Raw genomic sequence first — 26,132 nt, 5'->3', positions numbered from 1 at the left:
CATCCATGGCTACAATTACTAGGTTATGCCTAATGATGTTGATCCAGGGATTTTATCTGATTGCCATCTGGAGTCAGGAAGGAATTTTTCCCTTTAGGGGCTAATTGGACCATGCCTTGTGGGGGTTTTTCGCCTTCCTCTGGATCAACAGGGGTATGTGGGGGACGGGCTGGAGTTGTACTTTGTACTGGTTGAACTCGATGGACGTATGTCTTTTTTCAACCAAAATAACTATGTAACTATGTATGTAACATTAGCCAAGCGCTTTATAAAGCGTTTAGAAGCACTCTTGGTGTGCACCAGCCCTCACTGCCAAAAAAGTGTGCAGTGAGCAGGGAGACTGGCCAGCATCTTTGTATAAATCCTTTTGAGGGCTGGAACCCACAAGGGTGTTTTTTTGAGCGTTTAGGGAGCGTTTGGAAACGCTTGCGTTTTGTAAAAACGCTCAGCTAATGTAAATGGATGGGGCAACTTCTACTGGAGCGATTGCGATTAGAAAAATCACAAACGCAGGACATGCAGCATTTTGTTAGCGTTAGCGCTTCAATGTAAAGTATATAATCGCTGGCGTAATCGCTCATCAAAACTTGCACGGAGCGATTTTGCTGGCGTTATGAAGTTACTGCACACTGTAACAAAATTAAAATTAATTGAAAGGAGCAATCAGACTTTAAAACGCTAATTGCTACACAACCGCTGGCAAATTGATACACTTTTTAAAATCGCTCCTTAAAACGCTCATTAAACCGCTTACAAACTGCTCATACAAAATGCTAGCGCTTGCGATTAGCGATAGCGTTTTGCAGTGGGTTCCAGGCCTGAGGGTAGGAACACACTAGGCAGAATCGCATCTGGGTTTTCGGGCTGGTGAACACCGGAACGGTTCCGTAGCGTTTTTTAAAACGCTTGCAAGTGGAAAACCGCTTGGCTAATGTATTTCAATGGGCTGGTGCACACCAGAGCGGTTCGTTTTTTCCACAAACGCAAACTCGGGCTGCAGCATTTTTTAGATTTCTGCAGCGTTTCTGCCTCAATGATAAAGTATAGGAAAGTGGAAAACCGCTCTGAAAAATGCTAGATCAGTACGGTTTTCCAGGCGTTTTTGTTACAGAAGCTGTTCAGTAACAGCTTTACTGTAACAATATATGAAATCTGCTACACAAAAATGCTCCAAAAAATGATAGGCATGTTTAGAAAACCTCTCTAAGGCCCCATTCATAGTGCAAAATTGCAGGAGTGATTTTTCCGCGATAAAAACAAAAAAAACACTGGACACTGCAGTGATTTTCTCGCAATCGTGTTTAGCGCTATTATAGCACTGACAGGCGATAGGCCCCATTCACACTAGAAATCACTAAACGCTAACGCAAAACGCTGAGCGTTTTTCTGGCGTTTTTTCCTAGCAATTTTTCACTGTATAGAGAGCGTTTTTCCAGCGATTAGCGTTTTGCGATTTCTAGTTCAATTCAAATACTTTTATTGAATCGCTTATCGCTCCAGAATCGCTCAGAAAACGCTGCATGCAACACGATTGCGTTTCAGCAAATCGCTAAACGCTTAGATGAGAACACTTCCATACACTTTCATTGTGCACACGTTTTTCAAATCACTAGCGATTTTCAGCAAAGCTGAAATCACTCTGGAAACGCACAAGTATGAATGGGCCCAAGGGCCCATTCAGGCAAAACGCTCAAACGCTAGCGCTTTTTAAGAGCGCTAGCGTAATGAAACCCTATGGGCCCTTTCTTACTTGGGCGGTTTGCGCTAATCGCCGCAAATTGCCCAAAAACTGCCAAAATCGTGAAACCCAAATGCGTCGCTGAGAAATCGCTACACTGTCTAGTGATTTTTTTCCGCGTGAAATCGTGGAAAAATCACTCCCGCAAAACGCAGGCAGTAATCACCAGCGTTTTCAAAACGCAAGTGTGAATAGAGCCTAAACATGCCTAGAATCGCTCTGAAATCTGCTTCAAAAACCTCCAGTGCTTTGCGGATCTGCTGGAGGTTTTTGGTGTGCACTGGTCCTTCCAGAGCACATAGTGAAAATGCATATGCGATTCTGCCTGGTGTATTCCTAGGGAGTGTCTTTATAAAGAATAAAGGCCATGCTAAGAATCCCCCATGAAGAGATGAACTAGTCCAAAACCTGTCGGTTCTGTCAGATTTCTACTACCTACTGTAAGTGACAGCAACATAGGAGAAAAGTAATTTATGGCTCATTTTACTCTGGAAGAAACTTATTTTTTATTTGTATGTATTCACTTGTATTTTAAATTCTACAATTTTCGCGATAGTGGTCCTTTAAGGAACACTATTGCAAAAATTTTTAAAATTTAAAATGCATACACATGTTTAAGATGTGCATTTCTTCCTCAGTAAAATGCCATATAAATTACTTTTCTCCTATGTTCCTGTCACAGTAGATAGCTAAAAGCTGACAGATCTGACAGATTTTGAACTAGTCCATCTCTTCATGGGGAATTCTAAAGGTTCGTATACACGTCCGATAAAGATCGTTCGTTACGAACGATTCGTGACGTTTACACGATATTCAAATTAGACTGAAAAGATCGTTCGTAATGAACGATTGTGTACACACGTGAACGATATAAGTATAAAGTACTGAACGACGAACGATAAAAAAATGCGTGCGCAAACGGAAGTGACGTTATGACAGGCAATAAGAACATGCGTTATCGGACGATCTTTGTACACACTGCAACGATTGAACGATTATCTTTCGAAAAAATCCGCCGGGTTGGATCGGTCCGATTGAACGATAACGATCGTTATCGTTCACAAAAACGATCGTTCACACTTTTTGAACGCACGATTATCGTTCCGATTGTCGTTATCGTTCGTTTTTGAACGATCGTTATCGTACGTGTGTACTCAGCTTTAGAATCTATACAAAGATATCAGCCAGCCTCCCTACTTGTTTGAATGCTATTTTGGCAGATTGACTGAGAAACTACTACTCAGTCATTAGGTGGTTTTGCAAATAAATACCTGAGAATCCCCCCCACGAGGCTACATTATTCTTGTACCTGAGGCAAAAACAAAACGGTCACGATTACAGATACTTGATTCTTCCTTATGTCCTTGGGCACTTGGTGACCCCTTGTGGCTAGTCCCCTCCCATCCCCTCCCCTGGCAGCACTGTAGCCCCCAAAACAGCTCGGACTGTTTCCTGTTGGAAAGGGACGCATGCGCTGTGCACTCTCGTGGATTGCACTTCTGAACGGCTGTACACAGCAGCCAGGCCCGGATTTACATCACAGGAGCCTATAGGCACAGCCACAGATGTCCCGGCACCCTAGACTCCGCCCTCCATGAACCTACAAACCCCAATCAAACTGCACCGCAAATGTGCTGGCTGTCCCAGCTGTCACTTCTCCCTTACTTCCCTTGCCCACCATAGGTAGGGGCCACCAACTGCCCGAGGACATGAAAAAAACAAAACACTGAGCTATTTTTTTCCTCCTCAGTTGCACTTTATGTTACTAATTGGAGATGATTTCATTCTAATTTAGAATATTCATGTTTCTAAATCTCTTTTTCCATTAAAGCCCAGCTAAGCCCAAAATTGATTGAGGCAAATACTGAAAGCAGTCATAGCAATGAACAGTGGTGCTCAAATACCCCTTTTTAAAATTCGAGTTTGGTCGAATTCGAATAGTAAATTATTCGAGGTCAGTCGAATATTCGAGTCGAATAAATTTTACTATTCGATTCGACCTCGGACTTCGAGCTCACTATTCGAGTCGGTATTCGAGCTCATTATTCGAGCTGACTATTCGAATTGGCCTTAAATAGCTTCCCAACACTTGTTTTGAGGGTTAATGATGCAAGAAACATATTTTTTTCCAAGTGACAACAGCAAGTGATTATGTGGGGATGTTCCTTTAAAAAAAAAAAAAGGTGAAAAGAGAAGTTGTGTCCAGAATTTTGTTCAGTACTGTATATACTTCTTCTTCTTCTTCTTCTTTATCTTCTATATCTTCTTCTTCTTCTTCTATATCTTCTTCTTCTTCTTCTTCTTCATCTTCTTCATCTTCATCTTCTTCATCTTCATCTTCTTCATCTTCTTCATCTTCTTCTTCATCTTCTTCATCTTCTTCATCTTCATCTTCTTCATCTTCTTCTTCATCTTCTTCTTCTTCTTCTTCTTCTTCTTCTTCTTCTTCTTCTTCTTCTTCATCTTCTTCATCTTCTTCTTCATCTTCTTCATCTTCATCTTCTTCATCTTCTTCTTCATCTTCTTCATCTTCTTCTTCTTCTTCTTATTCATCTTCTTCATCTTCTTCTTCTTCTTCTTCATCTTCATCTTCTTCTATATCGTCTTCTTCGTCACTTATTTCTCTTTTCATTTTTTTTTTTTTTAAAGAAATGCAGCTATTTTTGAGCGTAACAACAAATAGCTGGTGGCGCACGCATGTTGGAAGCGCCATTGTATGTGCTCCCTGGCAGTGGAAACACACAGACAGCAGGAGGTAAATTTAGCAGCAGGAGGAGGAGGATGAGTGTGTGGCAGCATGCAGTCAATGAGGCAGGCAGCGTGACATAATAGCCCTGGTACCTAGCGGTGATACCATGGCTGTAAATAAACACAACAGGAGGTCCCAGACAGCGGTCGTGCAGCCCACATTGTGTCCAATACACAACTGGGACAACACAGTTTTCAACCCGGGCACCTCAGAAAAATTAAACCTTTTTTTGTAATGGTTTTGTAGTTTTGGTTTTACAACCAATTACACAGATATATAGCTATTTTTTGACGTAATAGCTGGTGGCAGAGTGGCAGCAGAAGGTAAATCTGTGTACCCTGGCGGTGGGAAACACAGACAGACAGCAGCAGCAGCAGGAGGAGGAATGGAGGAGAGTAATTATGTGAGCAGCTATTGTTTGACGTAATAGCTGGTGGCAGTGTGGCAGCAGAAGGTAATTCTGTGTACCCTGGCAGTGGGAAACACAGACAGACAGCAGCAGCAGGAGGAATGGAGGAGTAGTGTGAGTGTGGCAGCAGGTAGGCAGCGTGACATAATAGCCCTGGTACCTAGCGGTGATACCAGGGCCGTAAATAAACACAACAGGAGGTCCCAGACAGCGGTCGTGCAGCCCACATTGTGTCCAATACACAACTGGGACAACACAGTTTTCAACCCGGGCACCTCAGAAAAATTAAACCTTTTTTTTTTTTTAATGGTTTTTTGGTTTTTGGTTTTACAACCAATTTAGCTATTTTTGGACGTAATAGCTGGTGGCAGAGTGGCAGCAGAAGAAGGTAATTCTGTGTACCCTGGCAGTGGGAAACACAGACAGACAGCAGCAGCAGGAGGAGGAATGGAGGAGTAGGCGAGCAGCTATTGTTTGACGTAATAGCTGGTGGCAGAGTGGCAGCAGAAGGTAAATCATCTGTGTACCCTGGCAGTGGGAAACACAGACAGACAGCAGCAGCAGCAGCAGGAGGAGGTATGGAGGAGCAGTGTGAGTGTGGCAGCAGGTAGGCAGCGTGACATAATAGCCCTGGTACCTAGCGGTGATACCAGGGCCGTAAATAAACACAACAGGAGGTCCCAGACAGCGGTCGTGCAGCCCACATTGTGTCCAATACACAACTGGAACAACACAGTTTTCAACCCGGGCACCTCAGAAAAATTAAACCTTTTTTTTTTTTAATGGTTTGTTTGGTTTCGGTTTTGCAACCAATATAGCTATTGTTTGACGTAATAGCTGGTGGCAGAGTGGCAGCAGAAGAAGGTCATTCTGTGTACCCTGGCAGTGGGAAACACAGACAGACAGCAGAAGGGCAGTACACAGCAGCCCACTGTAGGTGTAAAATGTGTGGCTGCAGGCGACGTAATAGTCAAAGTGAACCAGGCTGGCTTAGTGAGCAGGAGCCAGGAGGTGGTAAAGGGTGGTAAGGCACATTAACGATGGTTCCGGCAGCCAGTTCATGTCCCCCTCTCGCCGACAACAGGGGCCAGGAACTCGCCTTCCACCCACGCCTGGTTCATCTTGAGAAACGTCAGTCTGTCCACAGACTTGTGAGACAGACGTGAGCGTTTCTCGGTGACCACGCCACCAGCTGCACTGAAGCAGCGCTCGGACAGCACGCTGGAAGGGGGGCAGGACAGCACTTCCAGGGCGTACTGCGCTAGCTCGCTCCAGATCTCCATGCGCTTGACCCAATACTCCATGGGATCAACAGGGGCATCGCTGTCAAGCCCGCTGTACGACCCCATGTAGTCAGCCACCATGCGGGTCAGGCGCTGGCTGTGACCGGAGGAGGATGCTGCTGCATGCATCTCCTCTCTAGTCACTGCTGCCGGAGCCTCTACAGTCCTGTAGAGCTCGTGGCTGAGAGACAGCAGGTCTGTGGGGCGCTTGCTGCTGCTGGATGCAGGCACCTGCTGCTGCCTCTGTGCTGGCTGCTGGACAGTGGGGGTGGAAGGCTGGGGGAAGGCTTCCTCCAAGCGCTCAACAAGGGCCTGCTGCAAGCTCCTTATTTGTTGCGCTGGGTCTCCTCCTGCAGGCGGCAGGAACTGGCTCAACTTCCCCTTGAGGCGTGGGTCCAACATCATGCTGATCCAGATGTCCTCCCTCTGCTTCATCTGGATCACCCTGGGGTCCCTGCGCAGGCACGCCAGCATGTGCGCTGCCATTGGGAAGAGGCGGGCCACGTCTGCTGGCACATCGACGTCAGTGCTGTCCTCATCCTCCTCCTCTGCCGCCTCATCCTCTCTCCACCCCCGCACCAACTCAGCTGCGCTGTGCTGATCCCCCTCATCAGCAGCCAGGTCAGGGACCTCCACCAAGTCCTCCTCCTCCTCCCCCTCAGAGGTGGACTGCGCAGCTGGTTGCCGCTCCTGCTGGTCCAAGGCTGCCGCTCCCTGTTCCAGCAAACCATCGAGGGCCCTGTTCAGCAGAGAAACCAGGGGCACCCACTCGCAGACCATAGCATGGTCCCTGCTCACCATGTTTGTGGCCTGCAGGAAGGGAGCCAGCACAAAGCACACCTGCTGCATGTGCCTCCAGTCATCATCGGGGACGATGGACGGGATGTTGCTGGTCTTGTCCCTTCTCCGAGCTGCGGAAACAGTGGCCAGGGCAAGGTACTGGTTGACAGCGTGCCTCTGTTCAACCAGACGCTCCAACATCGCCAGGGTGGAGTTCCAGCGAGTCGGAACGTCAATGATCAGCCGATGGCGTGGCAGATCCAGCTCCTTTTGCACGTCTTCCAGGCTCGCACAGGCTGCAGCCGAGCGCCGGAAGTGACGCACAACATTCCTTGCCGTTTCCAGCAGTTCGCCCATCCCCTGGTAGGTGCGCAGGAACTTCTGCACCACCAGGTTCAGCACGTGGGCAAGACAGGGGATGTGGGTCAGGTTTCCCCTGTCTATGGCAGCAACCAGATTGGCCCCATTGTCGGACACCACCTCTCCGACTCTGAGGCCTCTGGGGGTCAGCCAAATCCTCTCCTGCTCCTGGAGTTTGGCCAACACGTGGGCTGCCGTCAGCTTGGTCTTGCCAAGGCTGACCAAGTGCAGCAGCGCTTGGCAGTGGCGGGCCTTCACGCTGCTGCTGAGGCGGGGGGTTTGGCCAGGTGTGGCGGAGGATGGCAGAGGATCGGAGGAACCCGCTGCAGTTCCCCTGACCCTGCGGGGTGGCACCACCCACTGTGTTGCTGCTGCTGCTGCTGCTGTGCCCGCTGCTGCTCTCCCATCCTCACCCCCTTCCACCAAGCTGACCCAGTGGACAGTGAAGGACAGGTAGCGGCCTGTCCCGAAGCGGCTGCTCCAGGAGTCCATGGTGACGTGGACCCTTTCACCAACCGCGTGCTCCAGCCCTCGCTCCACATTGGCCATCACAAAGCGGTGCAGTGCTGGAATGGCCTTGCGGGAGAAAAAGTGTCTGCTGGGGAGCTGCCAGTCTGGGGCTGCACAAGCAAGCAGCGCCCGCATGTCGCTCCCCTCCTGCACGAGCGTGTACGGCAGGAGTTGGGAGCACATGGCCCGTGCCAGCAAGCCGTTCAGCTGCCGCACGCGACGGCTGCTGGGAGGCAGAGCCCTAACCACCCCCTGGAAGGACTCGCTCAAAAGGCTCTGGCGTGGCCTTTTGCTGACACGGGAATCACCAGACACAGCGGAGGAGGCCACTGAGGACTGGCTGCCAGAACAGGCCTCAGTGTCGGCGGCAGGAGTTGCAGAGGGGGGAGGAGCAGTGCGTTTCCGCACTCCTGCTGGTGCTGCTGGAGGAGCAGGAGGGCGGGTGGCTGCTGTTGCTGCTGCTGAAGGCTGTGCAGTGATGGGTGTGGTGCCACTGCCAGCACCAGATGCCTTCAGCCTCTGGAACTCCTCATGCTGGTGGAAATGTTTAGCCGCAAGGTGGTTGATCAGCGAGCTGGTGCTGAACTTTAAGGGGTCTGCACCTCTGCTCAACTTCCGCTGACAGTGGTTGCAAGTGGCGTACTTGCTGTACACAGTGGGCATGGTGAAAAAGCGCCAGATTGGTGACAGAAACATCCCCCTACGGCATGGAAGCGCTGCTGCCTGTCTCCCTGTGGTGGTTGGGGGGGGGGCTTGGGTGCGGCTGGTGGTGGTACTGGCTGATGCTGCTGCTGCTGAGCCTGAGACACCAGCAGGCTGTGGGTCGCTGCCAATGCTTGCAATGATGCGCCTCCTTGCAAGGCCCACAAGCGCATCCTCCTCCTCCTCCGAGCTGCTGAGGACGACATCCCCTGGAGGTGGTGGCACCCAGTCTCTGTCTGTCACCGGGTCATCAACATCATCCTCCCCCTCCTCAAACATGTCCTGCTGGGATGATGACCCCCCAAACTCCTCTCCTGATGCATGGATGGGCTGCTTGACTGTCGCCACAGTCTTGCTGTCCAATCCCTCATCCCCCAAAGTGCCCATCAGCATCTCCTCCTCAAAATCGCCAACAACAGCAGACAATTGACTCATCATGCCTGGGGTCAAAAGAGTGCTGAATGAGAGGTCGGCGACTGACGGTGAACTGGCCTCCTCCCCAGACCCTGCTGGGCGGCTGCTGCGAACAGGGGTGGTGGTGGTGGTGGTGGTGAGGGTGGAGGCCTCGGATGCAGAGCTGATGGCGGGCTGCTCATCCTCCGTCATGAGTTGCACCACAGTGTCTGCATCCTTTTCCTCAATGGGACGTTTCCGACCCGGCTGGAGGAAAATCGGAGCAGGTGCTACACGCTGCTGCTGCTGTGTCTCTGCAGCGTGAGTTGCAGATGCTCCTGCTGGGCGGCGCCCAAGGCGTCCACGGCCAGTGGCTATGGGAGGAATGTTAGCCACTGACGCTGCTGCTGCTGCTGCGGAACTGTGCATGGTGGCGCGCCCGCGGCCGCGGCTTGCCACAATGCTGCTCCCTCTCCTCCTGATTCCCTTGCTGCCCTTCCCCTTGCCCAAACCGCGCTGGCTGCCACTTCCAGACATCTTCAATGTTTTGGGCGTATAGACAAAAGTTTTTTAAAAGGGCGGGTGAAAAGTGGGGTACTTTAATGGAGTGGGTTGGTTGGTGAGGTGACTGAGTGAGTGTCCCCTAGTACAGTAAGTAAGTAGTAACAGTCAGGAAGTACAACTAGCAGTTACAATAATCAGTAGTAATCACAAGTAAATTTAGTGTGTGTACACTCAGACAGTGAGTGCACGCAGGCAGGAGCTAGTAGCCTATGAACACAGTGACTGAGTGTCCTAGACTCCTAGTACAGTAAGAGTAAGTAGTAGCAGTAAGAAGAACTAACTAATTACAATAATCAATCAGCGATCAGAAGGAAATGGAGTGTGGGTGTGTGTACACTCAGACACTGAGTGCACGCACGCAGGAGCTAGTAGCCTATGAACACAGTGACTGAGTGTCCTAGACTCCTAGTACAGTAAGAGTAAGTAATAACAGTAAGTAGAACTAACTAATTACAATAATCAATCAGCGATCAGAAGGAAATGGAGTGTGGGTGTGTGTACACTCAGACAGTGAGTGCACGCACGCAGGAGCTAGTAGCCTATGAACACAGTGACTGAGTGTCCTAGACTCCTAGTACAGTAAGAGTAAGTAGTAACAGTAAGAAGAACTAACTAATTACAATAATCAATCAGCGATCAGAAGGAAATGGAGTGTGGGTGTGTGTACACTCAGACACTGAGTGCACGCACGCAGGAGCTAGTAGCCTATGAACACAGTGACTGAGTGTCCTAGACTCCTAGTACAGTAAGAGTAAGTAATAACAGTAAGTAGAACTAACTAATTACAATAATCAATCAGCGATCAGAAGGAAATGGAGTGTGGGTGTGTGTACACTCAGACAGTGAGTGCACGCACGCAGGAGCTAGTAGCCTATGAACACAGTGACTGAGTGTCCTAGACTCCTAGTACAGTAAGAGTAAGTAATAACAGTAAGTAGAACTAACTAATTACAATAATCAATCAGCGATCAGAAGGAAATGGAGTGTGGGTGTGTGTACACTCAGACAGTGAGTGCACGCACGCAGGAGCTAGTAGCCTATGAACACAGTGACTGAGTGTCCTAGACTCCTAGTACAGTAAGAGTAAGTAATAACAGTAAGTAGAACTAAATAATTACAATAATCAATCAGCGATCAGAAGGAAATGGAGTGTGGGTGTGTGTACACTCAGACAGTGAGTGCACGCACGCAGGAGCTAGTAGCCTATGAACACAGTGACTGAGTGTCCTAGACTCCTAGTACAGTAAGAGTAAGTAGTAACAGTAAGAAGAACTAACTAATTACAATAATCAATTAGCGATCAGAAGGAAATGGAGTGTGGGTGTGTGTACACTCAGACAGTGAGTGCACGCACGCAGCAGCTAGTAGCCTATGAACACAGTGACTGAGTGTCCTAGACTCCTAGTACAGTAAGAGTAAGTAATAACAGTAAGTAGAACTAACTAATTACAATAATCAATCAGCGATCAGAAGGAAATGGAGTGTGGGTGTGTGTACACTCAGACAGTGAGTGCACGCACGCAGGAGCTAGTAGCCTATGAACACAGTGACTGAGTGTCCTAGACTCCTAGTACAGTAAGAGTAAGTAGTAACAGTAAGAAGAACTAACTAATTACAATAATCAATCAGCGATCAGAAGGAAATGGAGTGTGGGTGTGTGAACACTCAGACAGTGAGTGCACGCAGGCAGGAGCTAGTAGCCTATGAACACAGTGACTGAGTGTCCTAGACTCCTAGTACAGTAAGAGTAAGTAGTAACACCAGTAAGTAGAACTAACTAATTACAATAATCAATCAGCGATCAGAAGGAAATGGAGTGTGGGTGTGTGTACACTCAGACAGTGAGTGCACGCAGGCAGGAGCTAGTAGCCTATGAACACAGTGACTCAGTGTCCTAGACTCCTAGTACAGTAAGAGTGAGTAAGTACAAGTAGTAACAGTAAGTAGAACTAACTAATTACAATAATCAATCAGCGATCAGAAGGAAATAGAGTGTGTGTTGTGTGTGTACACTCAGACAGTGAGTGCGCACACGCAGGAGGTAGTAGTAGCCTATATGAACAGTGACAGTGAGTGTCCCTACGGGTACAGTAAGAGTAAGTAGTAAGTAAGTACAACTAACAATAATCAAACAGTAATGAGAAGGAAATAGAGTGTGTGTACACACAGACAGTGAGTGAGTGCACACACGCAGGAGCTAGCTAGTAGCCTATAAACAGTGACAGTCAGTGAGTGTCCTACTCCTAGTACAGTATAACTACAATACTATTAGTAAAGGACAGCAGAAATACTGGTATAGAATATGAGAGAAATAAACAGAGGACAGCTGCCCACAGAGGCAAGGCCCCCCTGAGGCCTAAACCTGTAAGCTTGCAGCAGCTGCCTGCAGTTCTCTAATGTAACACACAAGCTACTAACTAAAATACAATGTCTATCTAACTAACAACAATATAGGTGTATATGGCAGGTGTAGGTGAGCAAAAACGCTAGGTAAATGACCACAATAGAGCACTTGCTAAGCCAAAGCACAAAGGAGCAACTCTCTCTCTGTACAAGTCTCAGGCAAGCATGGAAAAACCGAACATGGCGGCCGCTATTTATAGGGTAGGGGCTGGCCAGGGTCCCCCTCTGTGATTGGCTGCCGTCAGAGGGCCTGGGAGCCCTCTGATTGGCTCTAAGGACATCAATCTGGGCCATGACGCTATTCGAGCTCGGTACCGAGCTCGAATAGCGCCGGGTGGCTCGAATAGCTCGAATAGTGAATGGGCTATTCGAGTGTACTCGGATAGCCCATTCGAATAGCTCCAGCTATTCGGAGCTCGAATACCGAGCTCGAATAGCTGAAAAAGAGCTCGAATATTCGAACTACTCGAATATTCGAGCTCTGCTGAGCACCACTGGCAATGAAAGAACCTAGTTTGGCTTACCTACTGCTGTGCACCTATCCATACAGGCTTACACCTCTCCTGCCTTCATAGGAACCCGAGGTGTAATGGTGGCCACTAATGATCCAATCTTCTTACCATTTCTATCTAATATAAGGGAACTGCCTATAGTATCCAATTAATTTATTCCATCAGTTTACTCTTCTACTACATAGATAAGGTAAGATTGGATGAAAAAGATTGGATCATTAGTGGCCACCCTAAAGGTGGCCACAAACGATACAATAAAATAATCCTATTTTATGGCAATTCGATAAAAACGATCGCATCTCCCGAGAAAACCGAAAGCTTTTTTTCATTCGACTGAAAAATCCAAACGGATTTCCCGTTTTCTTCGATTTTAATTGATCCGGACTGCCAGATATTTTTCTTCAATCTTTCTAAAGATTGTATGGTGTGTGTTGGATTGTCAATTTATTAATATACACATCCTAGCCATTTTGTTAGTTTCCAATCATTTTTATCATAATTGGGGGAAAAATTGAACATATGTATGTGGTACATTGGTCAGATTTTTGAAATGTTACAATCAGTCAGAAAAATTGATTGCAATTCTTAAATTGAACAGATATTTAAAAAATTGTATGGTGTGTGGCCACCTTTAGACCTATGGAAGCTGCCATATTTATTCCCTTTTAAATAATACCAGTTACCTGGCTGTCCTGCTGATCTTTCTGGTCAGGGGCCAAATCACATACCTGAAACAGTCAGATTTGTCATAGACATGTGATCTGCATTTGCTTGATTAGGCCCCATTCAACCTAAAAGCGCAAAACGCCGGTGATTACCGCTAACGTTTTGCAGGAGTGATTTTTCCGCGATTAACGTGAAAAAAAAACTGGACACTGCAATGTTTTGGGAGCGATCGCAATTAGCGGTGCTATGCATACTAATCGCGAATCGCCAGCAAAACGCTGCATGTCACGCATTTGCAGTTAACACCAACCGCAAACGCGGCAGTGAGAACACTGTCATAGTCTTACATAGGCTAGCGGTTTTTAAAAACCGCTAGCATTTTGCACTGAGCGCGAATCGCGCGATTCCCACTCAAGTATGAACGAGCCCTTAGGGTCTATGGCTAAAAGTATTAGAGGCAGAGGATCAGCAGGATAGCCAAGCAATGTGTATTGTTTAAAAGAAACTAAACATGTCAGCCTCCTTATCCCTCTCACCTCAGGTTCCCTTTAGGCTTCAGTTACCAAAATGAGGTATTATAGGACAATTGAAGTGAGGGGATATGGAGGCTGCCATATGTATTTCCTTTTAAACAATGCCAGTTGCATGGCTGCCCTGCTGGTCTGGCAGCAGTGTCTGAATCACACACCTGAAACAAGCATGCAGCCAATCCAGTCTCACTTTAGTCAGAGCATCTGATCTGCTGCATGCTTGTTCAGGGTCTATGGTCTTAGAAGCATAGGATCAGCAGGACAGGTATTGTTTCAAATTAAATAAATATGTCAGCCTCTATATCCCTCCCACTTCAGGCTCCCTTTAAAAAAAGCTCTACACCTACTTCCTATGACTAGACATCCCAGCTCCTCATGTAGACTCATGGATTCTATTGTAGTGAAGGGATTCTGGGAAATGTAACCTGGCGTCTGTTATTCTTCCTACTTGAGATGCCACATGCCCACATATTATCTACCCACCTAAGGGCCCGTTCACACTTATAATCGCAAAACACCGGCGATTACCACCGGTGTTTTGCAGGAGTGATTTTTCCGCAATTAATGCGGAAAAATCACTGGACAGTGGACACTGCGATGGTTTTGGAGCGATTGCGATTAGCGTGCTTTGCACGCTAATCACGATCGCTAATCGCGGAACGCTTGTCGCCGGCAAAGCGCTGCATGCAGCGCGGTTGCGGTTATCGCTAACCACAACTGTGGTACATTGTGTAGCGGTTTTGCCATGAGCGGGAATCGCGCGATTCCCGCTCAGGTGAGAACGGGCCCTAACAGGTGAATCCAGAGCAAAGAGGAAGCAAGTTTATTTCAGAAGGAATCCCATTTGGCCCATTAAAGAATCTGAGTTTTTAGGGGTTTTTTTGCATTGGACCACATTGTGTTTTTTTCCCAGTGTAAAAAAAGTAAATAAAAAAAAAAAAATTAAAATCGGCCAATCTTCTGCTTATTTTCTGCATTTCGTGCACGTCTGTAATGCTATTGTACTTTGCCGCAAAACAATAACCTGCAAACGAAAACGAAAAATCGAACGAGGAAATTGAGGAAGAGAATGCGATCGCAGGGTATCGGAAAAAACAAAAAGGTTTTGTGCTGAATTGGGCATTTTAGGGTGACGTACATTGAGGACAGCGTACGTTAGTTCTGTGCAGGGAAGTCTTCAGCTGAGGTAGAAAAGTAAATTACAGAGCTGCCTCCGGACCGCGGGGCATTTTCTGACAGAGACAGCTCACTCTTTCATCATGAAACAACTGGACATTACAGCATCACTATTGCCTCCCAACTCTGGAGGGATATTTAAGGCCATAAAGATGAAAATACCATAAACTTTTTTTATATGGTACAAAAAGGAACTCCAGTGAAAATAATGTAATAAAAAAGTGCTTCATTTTTACAATAATTATGTATAAATGATCTAGTCAGTGTTTGCCCATTGTAAAATATTTCCTCTCCCTGATTTACATTCTGACATTTACCACATGTTGACATTTTTACTGCTGGCAGGTGATGTCAGTGGAAGGAGATGCTGCTTGCTTTTTTGGCAGTTGGAAACAGCTGTAAACAGCTGTTATTTCCCACAATGCAATGAGGTTCACAGACAGGAAACATGTCAGGACCATGGTCCTGACATCACACTGTGGGAGGGGTTTCACCACAGTATCAGCCATACAGAACTCCCTGATGATCTGTTTGAGAAAAGGAATAGATTTCTCATGGGAAAGGAGGTATCAGCCACTGATTGGGATGAAGTTCAATTCTTGGTCACGGTTTCTAACCTCCTTGGCGGTATTGACGAGCTCAGATTGTCAATGACCGCCGGAGGGCGCCGCTCAGGCCCCGCTGGGCCGATTGTGTTCATTTTTTTTTAAAACACGCAGCAAGCACTTTGCTTGCTGCGTGTTTGGGTCGATCGCCGCCGATCCGCCGCTACCCGACGCAAAAGAGGCTAGCTACATTATTTAAAAAAATAAATAAATAAAAAAATTGTGCTGCGCCGCCACCCTGGCGATCCTAATAGAACGCCAGGGTGGTTAAAGGGAACCAGAGACGAAAGAAGTCTCCATACCCACCTGCGGCTTCCTTAAGCCTTCGTGAGGCCGCTCAGTCCCTCACCATCTCCCTGCCTGGGTCATTCTGTCTCGCACTGGACGGCCCGGTAGCCATGGCTGAGTTTGCAATTCGTCCCGCTGCACACGTGCCCCCCAGTCACGCTCCCGACGTGGCTGGAAGCATTCTGCACCTGCCCAGTAACTACTAAGTATAAAACCTGAGACTGTTTTCATCTCAGGTACACTTTAAATGGAATCTGAGTTGAGAGGGATATGGAGGCTGACATGTTTATTTCCTTAATGCATATTGCAACTGAAAGTTGGCTGCATGAAAGCCCACTAGAGGGCGCTCCGGAAGCGTCACTCTGATCGCCTCCGGCGACCAGAATAAACAAGGAAGGCCGCAATGAGCAGCCTTCCTTGTTTTGCTTACATCGTCGCCATATCGACGAGCGGAGTGACGTCATGGACGTCAGCCGCCTCCGATCCAGCCCTTAGCGCTGGCCGGAACTTTTGTTCCGGCTGCGCAGGGCTCGGGCGGCTGGGGGGACCCTCTTTCGCCGCTGCTCACGGCGGATCGCCGCAGAAAGGCGGCGATCAGGCAGCACACGCGGCTGGCAAAGTGCCGGCTGCGTGTGCAGCTTTTTATTTCACAAAAATCGGCCCAGCAGGGCCTGAGCGGCGACCTCCGGCGGTGATGGACGTATATATTCGTCCATACCGCTGAGGAGGTTAAGGTCTATGACAAATCTGACAATGCTTGTTTCAGGGTTGTGATTTAGACCCTACTGAGCAGAAAGATCAGCAGGACTGCCAGGCAACTGGTATTGATTAAAAGGAAGCAAATATGGCAGCCTCCATCGGTCTCACACCTCAGGCTCCTTTTAAAGGACACCTGAAGTGAGAGGAATATGGAGGCTGTGTGGGTTCCAGGCGGTGAGAGAGCCTGGGACCCCCGCGGCCCCCCCGTTGTATGGGGGCAATGGGAAGCCTTTAGGTAATTCCCGCAGGACGATTGTTTTGCGGTTTTGGTTTTTGACCCTGCATATTTAGGCATGCGAAAGCAAATGCATATTTGCATGAGCAATGTCTCGTGATTAGCCAATAGGCCAAATTTTCAAAGCCAGATTTGTCAGGTTCACTTGGTTGAAGCACACATTTTCTCTCTGTTGTAATCAGCATTGCATTTTCTTTTCTTTGGAGGCAAGTGGTGAGTGGCTTGTTTTAGGAGGTGAGAGCCCTGGAGCAGGCTATTTGCGCCTGTCCTCCCCTTATGTGTCGCGCCCAGGTCATGCGCATATAGCAGAACGCAATGGACGTTAAGGTAAGTGCCTGTTTTTAATCTTGGGAGGTGTGTGTGGGCGGCTCTTCCCGGCGCTGGCCACGCTGGGGAGATCGCCTGCACCCCTCAGCCTCCACCTCCGGGGTGCCGCTGTGTGGGTTCCAGGCGGTGAGAGAGCCTGGGACTCCCGCGGCCCCCCGGTTGTATGGGGGCAATGGGAAGCCTCCTCGTGGCGCCCCTGGATAGTGCTATGTAGCATGAACTAATTCCCGCCGGGCGATTGTTTTGCGGTTTTTGGTTTTTGACCCTGCATATTTAGGCATGCGAAAGCAAATGCATATTTGCACGAGCAATGTCTCGTGATTAGCCAATAGGCCAAATTTGCAAAGCCAGAAGTCAGGTTCACTTGGTTGATGCACACATTTTCTCTCTGTTGTAATAAATATTGACGTACAGCATAGCCACACCCCCTCCCACGTCTCGTCTGAGAGCCACGTGATTCCCAGTATGTACATTATCAGAGTCGGACCACCCACAAGGCAACCTAGGCAGATGACTAGGGCCTGTTAGATGTCTAGGGGCGTGACATCTCTTTCGAACCTCTACCCCCAGATCTCTCTCTCAAAAAAAAAGCAGTAAACAAAGAGGAGACACAGATGTTACTCTGCAGGGGCCCTTATTGCCATAACATGCCTCAGAAGTATTTACAAGTGTGACTTCCAGATACAGCATGATGATGAGTTTCCCGGACTGGTTTGCGATATCTTCTGGCTGCTTCAACTAGTGAGATGCCCCCCCCCCCCCCCCACACACACACACACTTCCTGTAGGGCCCACTTTAGGGTTTTGTATGTCTACCCTTGAGCAGAGAGAAGGAGAGAAAAAAAAAGGTGCCTGGCTCTTCTACTGACCACATATGCTATTGCTCCGATGTTATTGCCTGATGAAGCCGGATCAAACCTGCGAAACGTGTTGCATATTTGGAGTTCATAAATAAAATATATTGACTGTCTTTACTACAGTCGTTGTGTGTCTACTTGGAGGAGGTAAGTCCACCACTACCTCCTCTATTTACCAAGAATTTGGTTTTTAAGCTCATTTAGCTTCCTTTTATCCTTTTGGCGCCTCTGTTCTCCTGCATAATACAGAGAAAGAGAGAGAGAGAGGCCCACAAAAATGTCTGCCGCAGGTGAGCAGAGCTGGGAACCCACAACTGCAGAGACCACAGATACTGAGAGGTGAGAAATCATCGTGGGACAACATCAGGCTGGAGACCGGTGGGAAAAAGCCGCAGCCTGGAGGCGAATCACGAATCCCCCAGCCCCGTCCTGTGGATAGAGTCCCTCCCTGCAGACAAATTCCCAGCGGGAGATAACTGCCCTGACATGCTCGCTGCCTCCTGTGTACAGGCTACAGGTAAGCTGTGCACATAGCAGTGTGTTTATCTGCGGAGTCAGTATTATAGTAACCATTAACTGCCGACCGCTGTGCAAACACGGGTGACAGGCGCTGGGTCACGCCAAGTTCTCAGGAATACACCGCGGTGACCAGATCGCTGTCCCCATCCTACAGGCATGACAGGTGATCCCGAAATAACACAGATTTAACGAGGCCATAGGAAATGTCACTGCCCAGCCTCTGGGAGCCCAAGTGTCTGTGTGTCATTATGCTGGAATCCCCATGTGTCAGTGTGTCACTCCAAGACCCCCAAGTGTCAGTGTGTCATTATTCTGGAATCCCCATGTGTCAGTGTGTCACTCTGGGACCTGCAATGTCAGTGTGTCTTCATTCTAAGACCTCCAAGTGTCAGTGTGTCACTCCAAGACCCCTAAGTGTCAGTGTGTCACTCTGGTACCCCCAGTTTCAGCGTGTCATTATTCTGGAATCCCCATGTGTCAGTGTGTCACTCCAAGACCCCCAAGTGTCAGCGTGTCATTATTCTGGAATCCCCATGTGTCAGTGTGTCACTCCAAGACCCCCAAGTGTCTGTGTGTCATTCTGGTACCCTCCAGTGTCAGCGTGTCATTATTCTGGAATCCCCATGTGTCAGTGTGTCACTCCAAGACCCCCAAGTGTCAGCATATCACTCTGGTACCCCCAGTGTCAGCGTGTCATTATTCTGGAATCCCCAGGTGTCGGTGTGTCACTCCAAGACCCCCAAGTGTCAGTGTGTCATTATTCTGGAATCCCCATGTGTCAGTGTGTCACTCCAAGACCCCCAAGTGTCAGTGTGTCACTCTGGTAGCCCCAGTGTCAGTGTGTCATTATTCTGGAATCCCCATGTGTCAGTGTGTCACTCCAAGACCCCCAAGTGTCAGTGTGTGATTATTCTGGAATCTTCATGTGTCAGTGTGTCACTCTGGTACCCCCAGTGTCAGTGTGTCATTATTCTGAGACCTGTAAATGTCAGTGTTTCATCGTTATGCGACCCCAAGTGTCAGCATGTTGCCGTGGGAGCCTCAGTGTCAGTGTGTCATTGTCCTGAGTCAAACGTAGAATCTCCTTGTTCTGGAACCCCGACGTGTCAGGGTGTCATAGTGCCGGGACCCAAGTGGCAGTGTATCCATAGGTTGTAGGTGTCAGTGTGTTCAGTGTTCCGGGACCCCCAGTTGTCATCGTATCATTGTTCCCGTCCCCCCGGCCGTCGGCCTCTCATTGTCCTGAGATCTCAACTATCACATTTCATCTACAAGAGGCTGAATTTACAGCAGATCTATCCTCCGGAGCCCGGTACTAAGAAATACATCAATGCAACAAGTTCCATCAAACCTCCCCTCCGGAGGGGACGAGCCCCAGACCCCCGTCCTACTTACAGGAAACTGCGAAGTGGAACAAGAGAAGATCTTCTTCATCCTGAGTGGGAGAATAAAGTGCAGGGGAGTCCGGAGGTGCTAAGCGGCCATTGTCACTGGAGGCAGGAGAGTGACACAGATAGCAGCGATCGCACACACAGAGCATGAGATGCCTCCCAGGGATAGGGGTGTCACCAGAGCCGGCCTGCCTCCTGTATGTCAGCGTGTTGCAATGGAAGCTAGAGAGTCAGCGCTTAACACCTCAAGTGCCGCATGGCATCCTCTCGCTGTACATCCACTGCTGCAGGCCAGACCCGCGCCTGCGACCGCTTACACAGGACTTAAAGAGGAACTGTCGCAAAAAATCTTAAAATTTAAAACACATACAAATAAGAAGTACATTTCTTCCAGAGTAAAATGAGCCATAAATGACTTTTCTCCTATGTTGCCGTCACTTACAGTAGGTAGTAGAAATCTGAGATTACCGACAGGTTTTGGGTTAGTCCATCTCTTCATGGGGGATTCTCAGCATGGCCTTTATTCTTTATAAAGACAAAAATATTTACACACATGCTGGCCAGCCTCCCTGCTCGCTGCACACTTTTTTGGCAGTTGGACGGAGCAACTGCCATTCACTAAGTGCTTTTAAAAATAAAGAAAACCCTGAGAAACCCCCCCCCCCCATGAGAAGATGGGCTAGTCCAAAATCTGTTGGTAATGTCAGATTTCTACTACCTACTGTAAGTGACAGCAACATAGGAGGAAAGTAATTTATGGCTCATTTTACTCTGGAAGAAACATACTTCTTATCTGTATATGTTTACATGCATTTAAAGTTTTAAGATTTTCGAGACAGAGGTCCTTTAAGGAAAACAGAGAGAAATGCACCCTGTATGTATTTAGAGAGTTTAGCCTGTCTAATTCCCCCTCACCTGTGACTAATCACAACTGTAATTTGATCTCTCATCTGCCATGACAGAGCACCTAATTTGTAAATACAGGATGTTAACAATATTTCTTCTTCCATGAAAGCAGGAAGTGGACACACTGCATATTTGTTGCAGGATTTCTATCAGGTACAACAAAGAAATGTTTTTCTTGGATGGTTATTATGCTGTTGCTTATCTTTTAGAGCAGAGACAGAGTTCTGAGTTCAGGTTCGCTTTAAAGGGTCTAGAGCAGGCATGGGCAAACTTGGCCCTCCAGCTGTTGAGGAACTACAAGTCCCACAATGCATTGCAGGAGTCTGACAGCCACAGTCATGATTCATAAAGGCAAATGCATTGTGGGATTTGTAGTTCCTCAACAGCTGGAGGGCCAAGTTTGCCCATGCCTGGTCTAGATACAGAGCTCTGTCAAAACAACAAAAAGCTGATTTAGGTAATACCTTTAATAATTAACTGTAAAATAGTCTTCCTGCAACTACTAAAAACTGTAAAGGACAACTGAAGCGAGAGGTATATGGGGGCGGGTCATATTTATTTCCCTTTTAAGCAATACCAGTTGCCTGGCTGTCCTGCTGATCCTCTGCCTCTAATACTTTTTAGCCATAGCCCCTGAACAAGCATGCAGCAGAGCAGGTGTTTCTGACATTATTCTCAGATCTGACAACATTAGCCACATGCTTGTTTCCAACATTTCTGTAGCCAAACAGATCAGCAAGGCTGCCAGGCGACTGGTATTGCTTAAAAGGAAATAATTATGGCAGCCTCCATACACCTAGCACTACAGTTGTCCTTTAAAGAGAAACTCCGACCAAGAACTGAACTTTATCCCAATCAGTAGCTGATACCCCCTTTTACATGAGAAATCTATTCCTTTTCACAAACAGACCATCAGGGGGCGCTGTATGACTGATATTTTGGGGAAACCCCTCCCACAAAGAAAGTCTGAGGACTGTGGTATTCTTGGCAGTTTCCTGTCTGTGAACCCTGTTGCATTGTGGGAAATAGCTGTTTACAGCTGTTTCCAACTGCCAAAACAGCAAGCAGCAGCTACATCACTTGCCAGCAGTAAAATGTCACCATGTAATAAATGTCAGAATGTAAATCAGGGATTTAAAAGATTTTACAATGGGCAAACACTGACTAAATCATTTATACATAATTATTGTAAAAAAGAAGCACTTTTTTATTACATTATTTTCACTGGAGTTCCTCTTTAAACAATACCAGTTACCTGGCTGTCCTGCTGATCCTCTGCCTCTAATACTTCTAGCCATAGACCCTGAACAAGCATGCAGCAGATCAGATGTTTCTGATATTATTGTCAGATCTGACAAGATTAGCTGCATGCTTGTTTAGGGCCCATTCACATTTGAGCGTTTTGTGGGCGATTTCGGCAAAATGCACAAGCGCTAGTGCTTTTTAACCTCCCTGGCGGTACGCAGTTTAAGTGGCTGCGTCCGCAGGAAGGATTTTTTTAATTAAATTTTTTTTTTTATGTTAGCTAGCTCTAGGCTAGCTAACTATGTTGCCCAAGTCCCCCGGCACTGGTCTGACCCCCCCCGATCGCTGCCAGCACGGCGGCAACACTCACCCGTCCGCGATCCCGCGACAGCCGCAGCTTCCCAATTCGCATCACTCTTTTCTATGGCGACGATCGGACATGACGTCATCGACGTCATGCGCAGTTCCGATCCTCCCCATAGCCAAGCTGGGTGCTGATTGGGAGGCTGAGCCATCGCGGGATCCCTGGGGGGCATGTATACCGGAGGTGATCGGGGGCGATCGGAGGGGACCGGAGGGACTTGGGGGACATGGTTAGCTAGCAAAGTGCTATGTAAAACATTTTATTTTAAAAAATCCTCCCGGGGCGATCCGATCCCCTGCGGCAGCTAGCCCGACACTGTGTCGGGCTTACCGCCAGGGAGGTTACAGCGCTAGTGCAATAGTACCCTATGGGCCCATTCTCACTTAGGCGATTTGCGTTAATAGCCGGCGATTAACGCAAATGTAGCCTGCACCATTTTCAGGCGAATTCCCGGCGATCTAGTTTCAGTGGTATAGAAGCGCTAAACGCAATTGCGGAAAAAATCGCCAAGCATGAATGGTGATTTTTTTCGCATTAAACGCCAAAAATCGCCTGAACAAAATGCTAGCAAAAGCGCTAGAGTTTTGCAAGTGTGAATGGGCCCTTAGGCACAGCTTGCCTAAAGCACCGCTTGCTATAACTCTCACAGAAAGCATTAGCCACAACAACAAGCTACTGTACCCTTTCAATATTTGTAACCTCCAAAGATACTCCCCTCCACAGAAAGAATCCACCACGACAAGAAGACGCTCCATCATAACAGGATGTAGAACCACCTCCACAGGAAGAAGCTGCACCCCCACAGATGAAGCTCCACCCCCACAGGAAGAGGCTGCATTCCCACAGATAAAGCTCCACCCCCACAGGAAGAGGCTGCATCCCCACAGAAGAAGCTCCACCCCCACAGGAAGAGGCTGAATTCCCACAGAAGAAGCTCCACCCCCACAGGAAGAGGCTGCATCCCCACAGAAGAAGCTCCACCCCCACAGGAAGAGGCTGCACCCCCAAAGGAAAAAGCTCCACAGCCACAAGAAGAAACTCCAATATGACAGGAAGTAGCTCCACCTCCAATGGAGGAGGCTGCACCCCCACAGAAGTTGCACCCCCACAGGACAAAGCTCCACCCCCAACAGGAAGAATATGCACCACGCAGGACGAAGCTCCACCCGTATTGGAAGAATATGTACCACACAAGAAGCTCCACCCGTATTGGAAGAATATGTACCACACAAGAAGCTCCACCCCCCAGGAAGAATATGTACCACACAGGAAGAAGCTCCTCCACCCCCACAGGAAGAATGTGTACCACACAGGAAGAAGCTCCACCCCCACAGGAAGAATGTGTACCACACAGGAAGAAGCTCCACCCCCCACAGGAAGAATGTATACCACACAGGAAGAAGCTCCACCCCCACAGGAAGAATATGTCCCACACAGGAAGAAGCTCCACCCCCACAGGAGTAATATGTACCACACAGGAAGAAGCTCCACCCCCACAGGAAAAATATGCAATGCTTCCCAACTGTCCCTCTTTGGGACAGACAGTCCCTCTTTGGGAGCCCTGTCCCTCTTTCCTCCTTATTTGTCCCTCTTTCAAAATTTCACTTTATGAAGGAAAATGAACCAGGATAGAAAGGACCAGTGTGGTTTGAGTTATAAAACAACATATTTTTCCTATGAAATCTTTATGGTATGCGTGACTAGAGGTGTGGTGAGAGCGTGGTCAGGGGTGTGGCTTAAGTGTCCCTCTTTCTTATCTCAAAAAGTTGAGAGGTGTGGGATATCCTCCAGACAGGAAGAAGCTCCACCCCCACAATAAGAATATGTACCACAGAGCAAGAAGCTCAACCTCCACAGGAAGAGGCTGCACCCCCACAGGAGGAAGCTCCACCCCCACAGGAAGAACATGTACTTGCACAGGAAGTAGATGCTTCAAGTAAAGAATGTTATGATGATTAAATCTGTCATCTCCAGTCCAGCAGAAAATGCACTGTGGAGCAAATATCAACAGATAATAATGTGGAGGGTCAAAATGGAAACAAGTTGACCACCCTTAAAATGGATGCAGTCACACATATGGTAAAGCCAGACCAAGTCTTCAGAGGTGACCTTTAGTGGAGACTGAATGACAAAACGATGACAGAGCCAGGAGAAGGGTGTCACTACAGCACTCATTCCACCAGGTAATCTGTACATTGCTTCATGCTCACTTTAATGTCCTGTTATTTTTCTGAACTCAAGGTAAGAGTGATATGGAGGCTGCAATATGTATTTCCTGTTACACAATACCAGTTGCCTGGCAGCCCTGCTGATCTATTTGGCTGCAGTAGTGTATGAATCACACCAGAAACAAGCATGCAGCTAATCTTGTCAGAGCTGACATGATCTGACATGTCAGAAACACCCGATCTGCTGCATGCTTGTTCAAGGTCTGTGGCTAAAAGTATTAGAGGCAGAGGATCAGCAGGACAGCCAGGCAACTGGTATTGCTTAAGGGTAGGAACACACTAGGCAGAATCGCATATGCGTTTTCCACTTTGTACTATGGAAAACGCATATGCCATTCTGCCTAGTGTGTTCCAACCCTAAAAGGAAATAAATATGGCAGCCTCCATATCACTATCCCCTTGGGTTCACTTTAACAGCTTTCCCTCTCCCCCCAACCCTCTTCCATATCCGTGTTCAGGAGTCTCCGCCTCTCCAGCAGAATGCCAGGTTGTCACTGGCCACAGCTCTGAGATCGCTCTGTCCTGACACCGCCCCCTCTTGTAACCCGCACTTGATCGTTACCCCTGACTTCCTGCTACTGTTGTCAAAATGTAAAATTGGACATTGCACTGCAATGCATCACCTGCAGTATGTGACATCCACAATGCAGCCTAACTAGGCCAGCGCGGCATCCCAATGCACTGCATGCAGTGCTTTACTGCAAAAACGAATGAAGCATACTTTTTAGTAATTGTGTGCTTCACTGTGTGCGATGTCCTGCAAGGCCCACTGTGAACCTATCCTAAAGCTACGTACACACATATGACAATGATCGTTCGTTGTGAACGACAAACGATCTTTTAATTGAGGAATAAACGACCTAGCTTTTAAAGGTGTGTAACGATCTGATCGTTTATTAACGAACGATCCAGAACAACATCCAGGCAGCACGGTGGCGTAGTGGTTAGCTCTCTCGCCTTGCAGCGCTGGGTCCCTGGTTCGAATCCCAGCCAGGGCACTATCTGCAAAGAGATTGTATGTTCTCTCCGTGTCTGCGTGGGTTTCCGCCGGGCACTCCGGTTTCCTCCCACATTCCAAAAAAAAAACAACATACGGATAAGTTAATTGGCTCCCCCTAAAAAATTGGCCCTAGACTACAGTACTTACATTACATAATATAGACATATGGCAATGGTAGGGATTAGATTGTGAGCTCCTTTGAGGGACAGTTAGTGACAATATATATATATACACTGTACAGCGCTGCGTAATATGTCGGCGCTATATAAATACGTAATAATAATAATAATAATAATAATAACATCACATACTGTTCCTGGAAGTTACATCATAGCAAGTTCCGCACGTAACGAACAGTTCAAAACGTACATTACACTGTAAAACTAACGTTACGCATACGACATAACTAAATTTCTATTTCATACTGTCGGTATGTAATAGAGCATCTAGATAATATAGTGTTGACAAAACATACAAAAATACACTTTGCCCTGTTAAAATAAAGATGATGGTATAATCATGTAGTATACAACGCGTCACTGGGCACAATCATAGAACAAACGTTACATCACGAGGGGAAAATTTAGTGTGCTGTGGCTATAAAACGAAGTGCGCATGTCTAGCCTGCTACGA

The 26,132-nt window shown here is 47.7% G+C and overlaps 1 protein-coding gene and 1 long non-coding RNA gene across 3 annotated transcripts in view; one reads left to right on the top strand and one right to left on the bottom strand.

Annotated features, from left to right (window-relative positions):
- Nucleotides 1-26,132, bottom strand: part of ANKRD35 (ankyrin repeat domain 35) — a 165,517-nt gene that overhangs the window by 88,761 nt on the left and 50,624 nt on the right. The window contains exon 1 of one of the 2 annotated variants that reach the window (XM_068252226.1): nt 19,761-19,921. The exons of the other annotated variant lie outside the window; for it this stretch is intronic. Within the exon in view, the coding sequence (XP_068108327.1) occupies nt 19,761-19,799 (39 nt within the window). The 5' untranslated portion in view covers nt 19,800-19,921. Of the gene's footprint in view, nt 1-19,760; nt 19,922-26,132 lie in introns of those variants that run through there. 2 annotated transcript variants of the gene reach the window in all.
- The window catches only part of LOC137532083 (uncharacterized), a 191,613-nt gene continuing 189,518 nt past the window's right edge, over nt 24,038-26,132 (top strand). Inside the window, exon 1 of the long non-coding RNA XR_011023847.1 lies at nt 24,038-24,454. This is a non-coding gene — a long non-coding RNA (uncharacterized lncRNA). The remainder of the gene's footprint in view (nt 24,455-26,132) is intronic.

Source organism: Hyperolius riggenbachi, chromosome 9 (assembly GCF_040937935.1).
Source record: "Hyperolius riggenbachi isolate aHypRig1 chromosome 9, aHypRig1.pri, whole genome shotgun sequence".
NCBI lineage: Eukaryota > Metazoa > Chordata > Amphibia > Anura > Hyperoliidae > Hyperolius > Hyperolius riggenbachi.
The sequence above is the reverse complement of the archived record's forward strand: the minus strand, read 5'-3'. Positions and strand labels throughout refer to the sequence as shown.